This window comes from Prosopis cineraria, unplaced genomic scaffold (genome assembly GCF_029017545.1).
Source record: "Prosopis cineraria cultivar Desert tree isolate PC_DT_omini unplaced genomic scaffold, ASM2901754v1 PC3, whole genome shotgun sequence".
NCBI lineage: Eukaryota > Viridiplantae > Streptophyta > Magnoliopsida > Fabales > Fabaceae > Prosopis > Prosopis cineraria.
Genome location: NW_026555334.1, coordinates 41,329,149 through 41,345,617, shown reverse-complemented (window position 1 = coordinate 41,345,617; position 16,469 = coordinate 41,329,149). Strand labels below are relative to the sequence as shown.

At 37.3% G+C, this 16,469-nt stretch overlaps 2 protein-coding genes and 1 pseudogene across 5 annotated transcripts; 2 read left to right on the top strand and 1 right to left on the bottom strand.

The window, feature by feature from the left end:
* The first annotated feature begins 1,595 nt into the window (after positions 1 to 1,595).
* On the top strand, positions 1,596 to 5,073 carry LOC129304980 (ACT domain-containing protein ACR10-like). 4 transcript variants are annotated; one of them, XM_054944851.1, is made up of 6 exons: positions 1,596 to 2,070; positions 2,380 to 2,586; positions 3,065 to 3,170; positions 3,395 to 3,731; positions 3,814 to 4,098; positions 4,355 to 5,073. In XM_054944851.1, the coding sequence occupies exons 1-6, from the start codon at positions 1,917 to 1,919 to the stop codon at positions 4,490 to 4,492; spliced, it is 1,227 nt and encodes a 408-aa protein (XP_054800826.1). In that variant the 5' UTR covers positions 1,596 to 1,916; the 3' UTR covers positions 4,493 to 5,073. The 4 variants fall into 4 exon arrangements, with proteins under 4 accessions (XP_054800826.1, XP_054800828.1, XP_054800829.1 ...); XM_054944853.1 differs by having other exon boundaries at positions 2,368 to 2,586; positions 4,766 to 5,073; XM_054944854.1 differs by having other exon boundaries at positions 2,368 to 2,586; positions 4,631 to 5,073.
* A 556-nt stretch (positions 5,074 to 5,629) lies between these two features.
* Positions 5,630 to 8,694, bottom strand: LOC129304351 (uncharacterized; annotated as a pseudogene).
* A 4,814-nt stretch (positions 8,695 to 13,508) lies between these two features.
* On the top strand, positions 13,509 to 15,612 carry LOC129307486 (protein NUCLEAR FUSION DEFECTIVE 4-like). The gene has a single exon (XM_054948465.1). It carries the CDS (start codon positions 13,618 to 13,620, stop codon positions 15,469 to 15,471), a length of 1,854 nt encoding a protein of 617 aa, XP_054804440.1. The 5' UTR covers positions 13,509 to 13,617; the 3' UTR covers positions 15,472 to 15,612.
* Positions 15,613 to 16,469: the final 857 nt, after the last annotated feature.

Below are 16,469 nucleotides of genomic sequence, written 5' to 3'. Positions count from 1 at the left end.
AAAAATTATAAAACTTTGTTCAAAGAAAAAAAACTTTAAATATAAAAATTAATATTAATAAAAAAAATATCATAAATGAGTTTTCCTGTTTTAAAATTTTTATGTCTTGTATATAATAATTTATCAATAAAAATGAGTTTAATTTTAATAATTTATATTTTTAATATATTTAAATTAATTATAATCATATTTTAATGATTATTTATTAATAAAAATAAAATCATCTAAATTTGTGATATAAGTTGTGAGTTTAACAATCTTGATATTGATGATAGTTTTCACCTAAAAAAAATTAAATTATAGCTGTTAAAAAATATAAAATATTTTATGCTTTAAGATATAATCAATATAACTTTTAAAAATGTTTTTTATTAAAAATAGAATTAATAATTAATAATTTTTTAATCATGATTGTATGTTTAATGATAATAAATATAAAAAAAGTTTCATTTTAAATGTCATTAGTTAATTTATTGGAAGGTTATAAAAAATTAATTTATTAAATAATTAAAAATATTTTATAATACTGAATAGAAAAAATATATATACAAATATTTTTTTGAAAGTACAGTACTGTATAAAATATATATCAAATAATATAATCCATCTAGATCTCTATATAAACTAGAGTCTAACGTCGTCCACTGCGGAGACCATCGGGTCATATTATCATCCCACGAGACGTATTTTTGTATCCTTGGGACACGGTGCGAGATGGTTCCAACTTCTCCGCAAACGAAATTTTTGAAGCTTCCTCGAAGCTACGGGGCCATAATAAAATATAATAAATTGACTTATCTTTGTCCTAATTTACACATATTTTTTAAACAAACAATAAAAATTAGGAAAAATTATTTTAAAATTTTATAAAAAAATTAATTATTATAAAATTAATTAATAATTAAATTAAATTATATTGACAATATAATTAATTATTACTGCATTTAATTTAATTTTTAATAAATCTTACAGTAATTAATTTTATTATATAAAACTTGATTGTAATTTTTTTTAAAAATTACTATCAATAATTTATCCACACGGCAATTAAATGTACTTGCTAAAGGATTAACTTCAACAGATGAATAGTTATTCTACTTTCCACGACAATTCACGAGGTAAAATGTCCCGTTTCACAAATTATATCACTTCATGTATATATTGTAATTTTTTATTTTTTAATACTTCAACAATCACAATGTAATCTGCTTCTTCAATAAAATTGATTGATAAAAAATGGTTTTCTGTAGTCATTGCTATTTCCAGTTGTTACCGAACAAGAGCGAGCACTCAGGCCGAGGGTAATACCCTAATTGCTTTTTGGCCCTTTATTGGTCAAAATTCAAAATTGGTCTCAATCTTTTGAAATTATAATTTAGCAGATGTTACTACATTTTTGTGGATTAACGAATACATCTTTTATTGAGATAAATCGCATAAAATACGGATAGGTTTTGAGGACAAAAACTTGAATCCTGCTAGAAATTGACGAAAATTGAAACTTACTGAATCTTGTATCTTTTAAAGTTTTGTAAATCGTGACCCTAGATGTAATTTTCCATGCTCCACGAGATACAACGGCGTGCCCAATATTCTCAAGGCCCACAAGTTAGATGAAAACGAAAGAAAAAGTGGTGGGAAATTGGAAAAGGATTCAGCAACTACATCTAGACCAAGATGTGAGCAAGAAGGCAAAGCAAGAAAACTGTGGCGCTCTATTCCTCGTTTCTTGGGGTCATCTCATCTCATCTCTTCCTGCTTCTCTGTAAATCACTACCACAGTTTAAACTTCGCTCAAAAGCGAAGAATAATAGTGAATCTTTATCCTGCTGCTCAAATATTGGATTGCATTGAATAACAACTACATCAACAATCGGGGAAAAGAGAAGAAGGGCTGGCCGTAGCAGAGCAACATTATGGGCATACTGTACGACGACGTTGTAATTATCCGGCCGCCGGAGAAGGAAGGTGACCCGAGCGTGATTACTGTGAATTGTCCTGATAAGACTGGCCTGGGCTGTGATTTGTGTCGCATCATACTCTTCTTCGGTTTGAGCATTGTCAAAGGAGGTAACTCAACATCCATTAATCATCCAATTGGCTAGGAAATGATAGACGGGGATGGGATCTCTGATAATCCGCTTATTTTGTTTCGCTTTGTTGATGTTGCTGTACCTGTAATTTGATTGATGGGTGTGTTTGTTGCTTTGTCTTTTAGTAAGTGATTTTCTCCGGTATTACTGATTCAATCTGCCAAGTTCCTGGCGGGCTTCATTTCTATCCTTGTTACCTGATTTAAAGTTGTTGAATTTGGGACTAATTGTAATCTTCTGTTGTCTTCTCTCCTTTTCTTTTCCCGCATTCAAGACGTATCAACAGATGGGAAATGGTGTTATATAGTTTTCTGGGTGATTGGGAAACCTAAGACGAGATGGAGTTTGTTAAAGAAGAGGCTAATTGAGGTGTGCCCATCTTGTTCTTCCGCTTCTGGGATTTCTTATTACCGCTCTGACTTGCAGCCTCCGAAGCCTCCCGATGTGTTCCTTTTGAAGTTTAGTTGCCATGATCGTAAAGGTCTTTTACATGGTAAGTCTTGATCTTTAATGATCGATTTTATATGTTTGTAATTTGATGGTCGAATCCTGACAATTTTTAGTAACTTCTTCAGTGTGCTAAACTGCTTCTAGCTTTTTCCCCCCTTGTGAAAACAAATTCATGATGTTGGCGTTATATTACTGTGTTATTCCCCATCCTCACACCCTACTGTTCTGCTTTTCTGAAATTCTTTCGGAAAATCTGGAAATGGATCATAGAGATCTGTTAGATTGTTGCGAAAATCATGCCCAATGATTTTACAACAGCAGTTTGATGCCTTTGTCAGGATTCATTCTGGTTTTAAAGCTTTGTTTTGTAATGCTCCACTTAATTGGAGCCACCCATACTGTAGATTTCTCGATGCGAAGACATTTTCTTTTCATCAGACTACATCAATTTATGATGTGATTGTTGTTTGGAATTTAGTATACAGGAAAAGATAATGAAGATGTCTTTATGATGACCACAGATGTTACCGAGGTTCTTTGTGAGCAAGAGCTTACCATCAAGAAAGTGAAGGTATCTACAACACCTGATGGAAAAGTTATGGATCTGTTTTTCATCACAGACACCAGGTTGTACATTCTTTATGTATCTTTTGAAACAATCTTATTCTGAGATTTGTAAGCCTTCCAAAGATTTTGAAATAGTTATTAGTGAATAGTGAAAAATGTTTTCTTTTTTCTTTTTCTTTTTGATGAAAATGGACATTGAAATGTTTATTTGTCTATTTGTGTACATTTCCACCTCCTTTTAGCTTATTAATGTAATTAACTCTTTGATGATGTAACTATATCAGGGAGCTTCTACATACAAAGAAGAGGAGGGATGACGCAATCGAACACTTAACAGCTATATTAGGGGATGCCATAATCACTATTGATATTGAACTAGTTGGCCCAGAAATTGCTGCATGTTCTCAAGCATCTTCTTTTCTTCCAATTGCAATCACAGTGGACGCCTTTGATTTGGAATTGTCTGATTCAGTTCGGAGTGGATTTCTCTCTTCAGAGAAAGTTGCTGTTAAAATGGATAACTTGCTGAGTCCAGCTCATACGCTTGTCCAAATTATGTGCCAAGATCACAAAGGTCTTCTTTATGACATCATGAGAACTCTGAAGGACTACAATATTCAGGTATTGCGAATTGAAATCTGAATAGGCTGCATGCATTAGAATAGAGCATATAACCTCACTGTAAAATTTGTGAATCAACCAGATTTCGTATGGGCGCTTCTCTCAGAAACCTAGAGGAAAATGTGAGGTTGACTTGTTCATCATGCAAGCAGATGGGAAAAAGATAGTTGACCCCGGCAAACAGAACTCGTTGGCATTGCGCCTCAGGCTGGAACTAACTCGTCCTCTCAGAGTAGCTGCTGTGAGTAAGGGCCCTGATACTGAGCTTCTAGTTGCAAACCCTGTGGAGTTATCAGGCAAAGGACGACCCCTTGTTTTTTACGATATCACTCTTGCTCTCAAAATGCTGGACACTCGCATCTTTCTGGTAATTGCTTGTCTATGTTTATGCTTTCTGCTGTATAGTTTGTCATGTTTGTTCCAATTGTTAAGTGAAGTTATTTCCCCTAAGCCCTAAGGTCACTGCGCTGCTGCTGAACTTAGGGCTTTCTTCCATTATTTATGAAAGACAGAGTGGGGGGGGGGGGGCAGAGAGGAAGATGGAAAAGTGCAAGTTACACGGTGTTCGTATTTGTTCTTTTGAACAGACCGCATGCTAATATTGTGGATAATTGCTGTAACAGGCTGAAATTAGGAGGCACATGATTGGGGACAGAGAGTGGGAAGTGTATAGAATCTTGGTGGACGAATGGGAGGGACAGCGTGTTGCAAGGAGCAAGATTGAGGAAGGAGTTTGGAGAATGTTGATGGGTTGGGAGTGACGTGATCCATAGTGGTGGTTGCCTTTAGATGAAACCTATGCCTCTGTACAGTGTAACCTAGTTTGTCATTTAGATGTAATTGTTAAATGTGTTATGAAAACGATTATGTTGGTCGCGTAATCCTAACTTGGTGTATAGATATGAGAAGGAAGCAGCAAGGAGTAGGTGCAGATGGAAGAGAGTGAGAATATTTGCACGAGCGAGTACATGAAGATGAGATATTTTAAAGTCATAATCATATTTGATATTTCCAATTTTTTGATGTTCTGCCAGCTACTCGTATTCGTGACTCTCTAAATCCGTGGCAGTCCGTGACTAGAATCACATCAATCGAACTTGTATGCTTTGCATGGGAAGTTGGCGGTTTTATTTGGAACTTAATTGGCCAGTTGTTCCCTTCACGAACGGCAGCGAGTGCAGAAGTAGCTTTCAGAAACAACTTAATATGTGGATTGTAATTACTTGTCCTAACGTCAATTTGATGGCCATTTACACTTGACAGGGACGGCAGATATTTTTATTATAGTATAAAATGAACGCTGGCAGGACTCTTTAACTGTGTCTGATCTTTTGGAGTTTTACATTGCATGATGTGGCTTCTTTCCCAATGATATTAACGCATGAGGGATCCCCCATCCGGTTCTCTGCTATCCAAAGATTCTTTCCATTTCTCTCTGCAATCGCTACCTTCAAGATTCCTTGTCTTTTACCCCCTTTTTGTCGGCATCTTATATGGAACCCCGCAGATTCCTGTCGTTAGGACTTTGACAAATCCTTTATCATATTTATCGCTGTCTTTATTAAAGATAAACGTTCTTGACGTCAGAGAAGCCCCCAAAACCACTTTCCGTGGTCTCCCGTGTTAAATTTGATCCCCTTCTCACTGGATGCTTAATTGTATTTCTTTTTTTTTGGTTGCCCACCTGATATTGAAAGCTGACTAATTTGGATCTGACTCAGGTCGCGCACCTAGCTATGGTAAGTATGTCTTTCAACGGGAATTTTTTTGTATACACATAAAGTTCAAACTTGAAAACTTGCTTTAGCAGAATCAAGCTACTTACCACTCAGACCAACCCTTATTAGTGCATGCTTTATTATATTGGCTCAACTAATAAGAGATTCAGGGTCGTTAAAGTAGTCCACAATAGGATTTTGCCCCAAGAATATCTTTTTCTTCACAAAAAAAAACTCTGAAAATTATGTAGAGGGATAAAAAAAATTGGAACCACGTGGATGAGGAAAAAAAAAATGAAACAGTTTTACACCACCAAAAAAAGGGGAAAAAACCAATGCAATAGTGGAATGAACAGACAAGAATCGCCGAGCCTTCACTTATAGCTTCCAGTATATCCCTATCTTGTGCAAGATTCCAGAAACCACAGCCCAGAAAGTAATCTCAGCAAATATAACGTATAGAAGAGTTCCCACCCTCTCTGAGTGCCAAACGTTCACAAACACGTGCTTACGGATCCAGTGTACCTGATTTTCAAGATTTATTCAATTTTGTTAGTTATACAGAACATGATCAAAATAGATCATGAATAATAAAAGGATGTTTCTTCTCACCAGTGAGTTCTGTGGATTTTCAAAGTACCATCCATTTACAAATGCTGCAAAGACGCCTTGTGCCGCCAACACAAACACTAGCATTGCGTTCATTCCTATCCACTCCAAGAACAAGAATGGAGTCCGAAAACCCCACACATCGATCTGTTCATAAAAATATGTTTAAGAAGAAAGACAAGCTGAAAGAAAATCAAACAACCAAGGATAAAGAAGAAAAGTCACAGTCGAATCACAATTTATGATTTTACCAGAACATAGAACCCAGAAAACACAATGCCAGCGGCCCCTGCTGTGAAACAAAAATAGCTGAAGCTGTAGAGTTGCTTGTTCAGAGGAATGGCTGCATTTCACGGAACTCATTGGCAAAATTCATTCATTTCTGGCAAATATCGTAATGGACACGTATTCAATTCATCTAGAAGAGGCGCGTGCCTGTTTGAACTTACCGTCTGTAAAATGAAGAATGATGGCTACAAGGAATAATCCAACCCCCAAGAAGGAATAACCCATTGCTTGAGCCTCTCGGAATGACCCTTTCGGACTCTTAAACCCCAAATGACTTCGCATTAATAGATTATAAGGCCCGTGAGGATGAACTCACTAACCTTGAAGTGCATCAACACATGCCCGTAGTGGATGCCAATCGTTCCACTCATGATAGCCGATATAGAGCTAGTTCACAGAAAAGGAACACAATAAAGTCTGTCGTTAGAAAATTTTCGAATTTACAGTTCTTCACACACACACACACACACACACACCTCATCAAAAGGAATAAACCTCAACAAGCCTTCGGGTTCAAACGGAGCACGGCACCAAGTTGGAGCATCATCACGAAAAGGACCTGCACCTGGGGAACTGAATGTGCATACCTGCAATACGTCGTAGTAAAAAATAATCAAATGAGACTGTATATTGACTCAAGGTAGGTTAGAAAACGAAAGTTTTATTTTTTTAAGAAAAATTAAAGAAGATATAATTGAAGAAGTGACCTTGAGGCGTCTCCAAACAGGATAAGAATAGAGATGGTTAATTCCCCAAACTTGTCGGTCCACGTATCCAACGGCGTTACATGCAGGCTCTACGTCTCCTCTGACTCCGCAAATCACCTATATGGGGAAAGAAAATAAAATAAAAAAAAGTCTTACAGTGTGATATTTTTGTAAGAATAATGTGAAAGTGAGGGGATAGTGATAGAGAGAGCAGATACAGTGAATCTCTTGGGTTCATTTTCATTACGATCCACAAAGCTCCAATCCGGAACATAGTGTATAGACTGTGATCATATATATAAGGAATGCCACAAAGCTCCCTAACCTATTATCATGAAGTCACGAATTGAATTCATTCAGTTACTAATTTAATAGGAACAGGATTGTCATGAAGAATGGGGCACGTCTGTTGCTTTCTTAGTCCTTACCATTGCCATTTATAGGCACTGAAAACGGGGATGAGTCCAGGGCTTAAGGACGTTGATCTGTGCTTGGCGGTTAATGCCTCTATCAGAGCAATGACACAGTAAACAACAGCTATTCTCTGAGCATCCACAAAGACCAAGTGGTTTGACAAGAAAATTAACAAGTGAGTTACAGAATATAGACAATAACAAGATGACTTTGAATTGTGCCCTCATGTATCTCCACAAGTTCAAACCTGGAGAATGCCACACCATCTGATAAATTTCATATTAACTCCATAGGACAGAACATCAGGAGCATGAGAGTAACCACCTACACCATGTTATATTGTCAGAGCCTCTACGTCCTTGCAGCACAAATCACTTTCTATAATCGACACAAAACTATATTACCTTGCAAAAGAATACCCCAGAACATGAGCTTCAATGTCCTCACCGTTATCTTCTTCACAGCATCATTTTTGTCGGGGATTCTCTGTTTTGTTACAACATTGACAATGAATAAGTAAACTTTTGAAAGAACACAGCTCTGATAAATCGTTTAAAACGGAGCGGAGATACACTACGCCTTAAAGGCGAGGGCGATGGCAACCCCAACAATGAAAAGAAAGAAAGGCATAACAAAATCGGCCAATGTACATCCATTCCACGGGGAGTGATCTCTACGTGGATAAGCTACTCCAGCATCGTCAACCAGGATCATCAACTAAACACCAACACACAACACAGTTAACTTGACATTTCAAATTCAAAAACCACACCGTACCGAACTAAACAACTAAATCATGATGATGAAATGGAGGGCATAGAGACCACTATGGTGAGGCCCCTGAAGGCATCTAAGGTTGCAACCCTCTTAGTCTTCTGCTTAACCAGTGGCTTCTCCATGCTGAGCATTTTTTTCAACGTCTGTTGTCTTAACTTTTATCTCTATGTCATGCTCATGCTCCTCAGGTTCCAAATTCGTATAATTTGTTTTCATAGTTTCCTCCTTATGATCATCATTTCCTGCAGTTGTATATCTGTGTACCTCTTCCATTCTCTTTGATCCACCTTCTTCCATGCCTCGCTGTTTTTTGGTTTTCAATTTCTTGGTGGGAGCAGAAGCATGGAAAGGAAGGAGCAATGAAGAGCGACAAGCACTAGGACGGGTGATATTGTATTGAACTATTGACCTAGGATTAAATAGGTGGGACGTATTTTATGTAGGGGTATATTACAGGACAACGTTTGTTTCTTCTTGCAGCTCGATCTGTTAGTTGAATTTGTGAAATTACGAGTCTGTAAATTGACTAGCCCCAAGTGGAGTTTTACTCAACAACAACAATTACCCCCCTTGATGCTGCGAGTTTAATATATAATACAGTGCAGGTGGTACACACGTTTTTCTTAAAGATTGTCATGGTTTTTCTTTTTATGATATTGGCATTGCTGATGCAGTGTTTGGTGGCACTGACTTTCCGCGATCATAATATCGGAAGCGTATTATTGATAATGTACATAGACAAGAGAACAAAGAACACATCCGGACAACAAGAATGGTGTTCGAGGCCTGCAACATTTTTAGCGCAATTCAGGGTCGGCTGCACACATACATTTGTTATTGCATTTCTTCTTATCGCACAGCGTGAGTTATTCATGAAGTGACCGAGTGACGCATATAATCATGTCACACGTATGCAGCCGGCTATGCATTTCTGAAAATTACTTTATTTTCTTGGCATCCGAAGAGCTCTTATACACCTATATTGGCGGAAGGGATCCAAAGTTTTTATTTTATCTGATAGCAAAGGTCTTTTTTAATAATAATAATAAAAAAAAAGAGGGATCAAGATTGGGCCGCCTTTAATTGACATGATTTATCAAAACCATTGGGCCTGAAGCCTCATAAATCGTTTAAAATCGTTGGAAAATGGAAATAGAAGCGAACGGGAGTCATCGGGTACATTGGAGCTCATATATTCCTGGAATATAGCGTAAGAGACGTGGATGAGTGGTTCCCGGAAGATTAGTATCCCTAAAAAGAATAAAGGTGAGGGAATCTGTTTGGTTATTTTAGTATTTACCTAAGTGCAATGTATTCACAAGGAATCGTCTTAGTTGGTAGACTCTATCGATCATGTTTTCATACTGAATATGGTAGACAAGTTCCAAGACCTCTAACATATCCACCGCCGTCTTACAACACAATCTCAACACAGAAAGCATAAAAAAATAAAACATGAAGCGTGGGGCCTCCATTCGAAGGTTGTAACGGATCCGATGAGAAAACGCAGGAGCAAGAAAGGAAGAGCCAGAGGCAGGCGCTGGCGAGCGTCCAGGATTCCGATCCCCCCTGTTTGGTCGGACTAATCTTGTTGCCCACTAAGCCGCAGGCTAGAATTCAGGATTCCAAACATGGCCTTGGCTTTTGGAAGTTTGGAGGGAGTTGATGGTGCGCCATATGACGTCGTCCCTATGCCCTCATCAATTCTTATTGGAACGACGACATTAATCATTCACTGCCCTACACGGATTCAAGTTGCCTGAACACTAGGATAGTGCACTCCATTATTTCCTGTCCACGGTAGGGAAGGGGAACACGTGACTTTGACCCACATGCCTGCCTCTGCCTCATGCTCGAGAATCTTTGGAAGCAATATTGGACCTACTAGGAGCTCATTTAACAAGACTAGGAAGCTCGTAACAGATCCAAATGTAGAACACGCAACACAACTAACGTCACCTGAGTTTAATAGTTTGACGATTATGCTGCGTACCTAGTTATCTTGAAGAACCTTGGAAGCATTAATTGATATCAGAATGATTGTCATCACGAGATGAAGCAATGTCAAATGCCTCCTTTTTGCCAAAATGACAAGGATTTCCGAATTATTGAATTCCCAATCACCTCCTCTGCCCTCCCAGTAGGGCCCAACACGGATTGATTCAAGGGAAAATCACAATCACGGACGTTGGATACAATTACTTTCACACATGTCCAAATGATTTTAATATTATTTTATAAAATCAAGTGAGTTAAATGAATTAAAATTTATTATGAAAAGATAAAGCTGTCCCTCATACATATATATATATATATATATACACACACACACTTTTAATAAGTTCTGTTTTTATTTTAACAATAATCAATTCTTTTATTAATAACTCTCAAAAATTAATTTGGTAGCGAAGAGGAACAAATGTTTTGATGAGCAAGTCTTTATTTAAAAAAAAATAAGTTACATTTTTATTTTAACAATAATTAATTCTTTCATTAGCAACTTTCAAACTATTAACTTGACAAAGAGAAATTTTTGTAATCTAATGAATAAGTCTCCATTCAAGAACAAATAAATTTTATTTTTATTTTAACAATAAATCAATTCCCCAATTATAACAAATATATATAATTTTATCTTTTCAGAATAAATTTTACTTATATTTAAATCATTTGATCTTATAGAGTAATATTAGAATTATTTGGTCCTGCAAAGTAAATTAATTGCATCCAATAATCCTTGCTTATGATTTTCCCTTTGATTTATACGAGAGGAGCTGCAGCTTGAGCTGCAACTTAAAGCTTCCATTTTAACGTTCCCTCATCCCCCTCTCTCCTCTGCTCATCCGCTACTTTTATAGATGATCTGGGGCGCCCAAATTTAATATTAATAGTCTACATTAAATGCTTTTATTTTATATTTATGAAAATTAAAAATTATAAATATTTTTTTATTAAATTTGATCACCCATCTAATCTAAACTGTTCAAATTTAATACGGACTATCAAATTTGATATCTAAAATTTTAATCATTTTAATATTAAATCTTTAGTGTAGCATTAGAACCAGTGATAATTTTTATTAAAAAAAAAGTGTGGGAATCTGTTTGATCATTTTAACTGAGGAGTCATTCTTACATGTGAAAGGCTCAAGTGCAATGAGTTCAAAAGGAATCACGTTGGCAAACAAGTTCAAAGACCCGTAATGTATCCACCGCTGTCGTGCAAGGCAAATTCAACACAAAAAGCATAGAATATATATTCGAACACAAGTCAGAATTCCAAACACAGCCTTGGCCTTTGAAAGGCGTCATATGACGTCATCCCCATCCTATCATCAATGCTCATTGGAGTGACGAGGTTGGGCCAGCCCAGCTTCAACTTGCATATTAAGACTAATGAAGAAATGATGGTGCACTGATATTTGCTGAAAGTGTCAGTTAAGACTAGAAACACGTGAGTTTGATACCCCAGAAACCTGCATCCCCCCCACCCCCCAAAAAAAAAACCCATGCTCGATAATCTTGAAAATAATTTTAGATTTGGAAGCTGGGAGCAAAAACAACGCTCACTCCCTTACATCTTATACTGTAAAATTATCCGTTTTACACTATGTATGCAAGAGAAATAGTTGATGTCTTCAAAACAAATACTTTCCTTAAATTAAATACTTTTGTCCCGCCAGCACTCCCTTCTTAAATTAATTAAAAGAAACAATTTTCAAAAAAATATTTTAAAAAACACATTAATTAATCACTGCTTAGATTTCGTAAATCATTTTTAAATAGGAATATCAAAACCATCTGAAAGTGTTTTTATATATACTTTTCTGGTGCTATTTATGAGTCACTTTCAATATGTTTCACCAATATCAAAGAAAATTTTAAAACTCATTAATTCTATCTTAAAGTTTAATAAGTTCTCAATTTTATCCCTATTAAATATATACACTTCAACAATATATTTTTTCTCTTTAATATTTAATGGAGGGTAAAAAAATTTATAATAAAAATTTAACGACATAATTTATAAATAGGATAAAAAAAATTTCTCCCTCTACTTTGTAAATAGGACTTGAGCGAGAAGAAAGGAAGGGAGGGAGATAACCAAATATAGAATACACAACTAACACTGACCAGGGAACACGGGAATGGTATGCTCGACAAATAAACAGCTAATTAGTAGGACGGAGCCGAAAAAAAGACTAATCGGTCTTTGACTAGCAAGAAAACTCCGAGAGTCGACACCAGAATTCTCTATGAGTTTAGCGATTTGGCGATGATATAGTGCAACTGTAATAGTCCCCGCCTGTCCTACCAAGTTACTGTCAAGAATCTCGGAGGCACATTAATATTGTAAGTAACAGTCACGAGAAAGAAGAGAGATGTCCAATGATGCTTTCATGCTTCTCTCATTAATTTTTGTCATCATGAGTGTTCTAAATCACCATTAATATTACAAATAATAGCCGGACAAGGATTTCTAAATCACCTCCAAACCTCCGATTCACTTTGTAATCAAGGCCACCATTTGGTTCATCCAAGAGGACCTGAGAGTCACTCTTGTCTAATTTGGTTTTGCAACTAATTGTTCTCGACTTGGCATGAACGTACTTTTTGGGTCGTCCTCTTCTATGCAAGAAAAGTTTCCCCTCGATCCTCCTAATGTCAGCAAATTTCTCTTCGTTTTTTAGCTGGGGTAATTAAGTCGTTGGATCCATTTATATAAACTTAAATTGTTAAATTATAAGTGAGTTCTTTTTATAATTTATAAATTTGATAAAAAGTGATTTCACACAAAACAGAAATTATATGGCATTGTTTACGATGATAAAAATAATTTATTATTTAGTGATTTCTAAATTTTACGATATATTTATGATTTTCATTTATAAAAATGATTTAGTATTTGATTTCTAAATTCCTGGGTTCCAGGTTCTTGCCTTGGTTGCTTGTCACTGACTCAAACAGGAAACAAACTTAAACGCATGCTTCGTTCCTTTCGGTTCCTCCAGTAGCGCCGTATTGTGAATTTGTGATGCCCGTCCCGGATCTTGTCCAGCCTCATGTGGGACCCAGCAAGCACAAGTTACTAATAACCAACTACAATAGTCGATGGTACAAAAAAAACAAAAAACCAAAAAACATTACTACAACAGTAAGCCCGCGAGTAATGCTTGTCATTTTCTGGGCCGATGTAATTATTATTATATATCCTCCCACATGCGATTCTGATTCTTATCCACGGACGCCTTCCCCCAAGTCTACCCTATAATCAAACTGCGCTGTGACTCTGTGTGGATCTGGATCATCCTTCATTCTCGCTCCTCTATATAAGCTCGCTCCAAACCTCAAACCCCACAACATCGTCGCAACAATGGTAGCTACACAGGTCAGTACCGCTACCGGCGGTGGTGGCTGGAGACAAATGACAAGCTTCACCCACCAAGTGATCACCGGCCGCTGGTTCATGGTCTTCGCTTCTCTGCTTATCATGGCCGTCGCCGGCGCTACCTATATTTTCGGTTTATACTCAAACGACGTTAAGACCTCGTTAGGCTACGACCAAACCACTCTCAACCTGCTCAGTTTCTTCAAAGACTTGGGTGGCAACACGGGCGTCTTGGCCGGGTTGATCAACGAGATCACTCCTCCTTGGGCGGTCCTCTCCATGGGGGCCACCATGAATTTCTTCGGCTACTTCATGATCTGGCTCGCCGTCACCGGTCGTATTGCCAAGCCCCGAGTCTGGCAAATGTGTCTCTACATTTGCATTGGGGCTAATTCCCAGACTTTTGCCAATACCGGTGCTTTGGTCACGTGCGTTAAGAACTTCCCCGGAAGCCGTGGCAGTATTTTGGGGCTTCTCAAGGGTTATGTTGGGCTCAGCGGCGCCATCATAACTCAGCTTTACCATGCCTTCTATGGCGACGACACCAAATCTCTCATCTTGCTCATTGCTTGGATTCCCGCCGCTGTTTCCACCCTTTTCCTCCCAACAATTCGGATATTGAACACCACTCGGCAACCTGAGGAGCTCAAAGTTTTCTATAATCTTCTTTATATCTCGCTTGGGCTAGCCGGGTTCCTCATGGTATTGATCATCGTGCAGAACAAGCTGAGCTTTGCGAGGATTGAGTACGCGTTCGATGGCCTCGTGATTCTGTTCTTACTTTTTGTCCCACTTGCCGTGGTTTTCAGGGAGGAACTCCGCCTCTGGAGAGCTAAAAAACAAGCCTTGACCAATACTTCTGAAGTGATGATGGTCGTCACTGAAGCTCCACCTCCAATGACGGAACCACCTCAGACCCGGCTAGAATGTTCCTCCACTACCGCCAAGTCAGAGATGCAAAGCTCCTGTCTGAGCAACGTTTTCAAACCACCGGACAGGGGAGAGGACTATAACATTTTGCAAGCTTTGTTCAGCATTGACATGGTGGTTCTGTTCACTGCCTCAACTTTCAGTGTCGGCGGGACTCTGACTGCTATTGACAACATGGGACAAATCGCAAAATCCTTGGGATACCCGAGTAAGAGCACCTCCACCTTCGTGTCCTTGGTGAGCATATGGAACTATTTGGGACGAGTAGTCTCTGGTTTCACCTCTGAAATCTTCTTGACCAAATACAAATTCCCTCGTCCTTTGATGCTCTCTCTAGTCATGCTCTTGTCATGTGTCGGACATCTTCTAATTGCCTTCGGTGTCCCCAATTCTCTCTACTTGTCCTCCGTGATTGCCGGATTTTGCTTCGGAGCACAGTGGCCGTTGATATTCGCCATCATATCTGAAATATTCGGCCTCAAGTATTACTCCACTCTGCTCAATCTGGGAGCAGTGGCGAGCCCTGTGGGAGCTTACATACTGAACGTGAAAGTGACAGGCTCTTTGTACGACAAGGAGGCTTCGAAACAATTGCAGGCAAAGGGGCTGACAAGGAAAGCAGGGGAAGATTTAAGCTGCATAGGAGTTCACTGTTACAGGATGGCCTTTCTCATAATCACAGCGTCGACGGTTATAGGGTGCTTGATCTCCTTCATATTGGTGATCAGGACTAGAAAATTCTACAGAGGCGACATGTACAGTAAGTACGGAATGGAAGCACGCACTGTGATGGCTGCTCCTGCAGGTGGCACTGTTTCGGTAGAGGCAGAATCTCATGAAAAGGATGCTTACTTCAACGCTAACGCGAACGGCGGCGAAGGAGATTCAGATAAAAACAGTAGAAAGTGAAGGCGGTGGAATATGTAACGTCGATTTGATCTTTTTGTATGTTACGGATTAGAATGTCTGATCACTTGTCTTTCGTAGCTTTGAATTTAAGTGTATGAATAGTGGAAAAATGCCCGTCAGTTTGATCGAACAATTTACATAGATTCCCCTCTGAAAAGTTTTCCTTTTATTCATCCACATGCGGACAATGAAGTGAATAGTAAATTAGTAATACACCGCATCCAAGAACCGTGACAGAGGGTAGGACAAAATGGAGAGAGAGTAATTTCGACATGAAAGTCTGCAACTTGCAGTCAGAATTTATTCATCGGTCACGATAATTTCTGGTCATGAAGGCGCATGGTTAACGGTTCAAACTTTAAGAATAACAAAGAAAATGCACTGCGAATAGGAATCGAATCGGGTCCGTCTTCGGTGCTCATCCATCAAATAAAAGCCCTGATTTTTTTTTTAATTTTTAATTTAAATTTAAATTTAAACTTATACTATTAAAATAAAAAATTATAATTTTTCATAAATATATTCATCATTAATTTGGATAGTATTGATTTAATTTAAAAGATTAATTTAATATTATAATTTTCTAAATTAATTATCTGCAAATACTCTGGACAATCCATATTCAACACTAAATTTTTATCCACAAGGTCCAAATTTAAATTTTTTATTTTTTATTTTGATAAATACAATATTTAAAATAAAATATATAATTTTTAATGATAATTTTTAAAAAAAATTTTAAAAAAATTACAAGTTAAAAATTTTAAATCTAAACTATAGAGAATACATCTAGATAGTCAATATATAAAAATATAAAAAATTTAATATACAATAGATTAGTCAAAAAAATTATTACAAATTTTTTATAATTTTTATAAATTTTTATTTTTAAAAAATATAAAATAAAAAAATTAATAAATGAAGAGCACAATGGCGTCTTGCAATCCATGTAGCCGACCCACCTAGTGGATAAAGGCTTGTTGTTGTTGTTGTTGTTA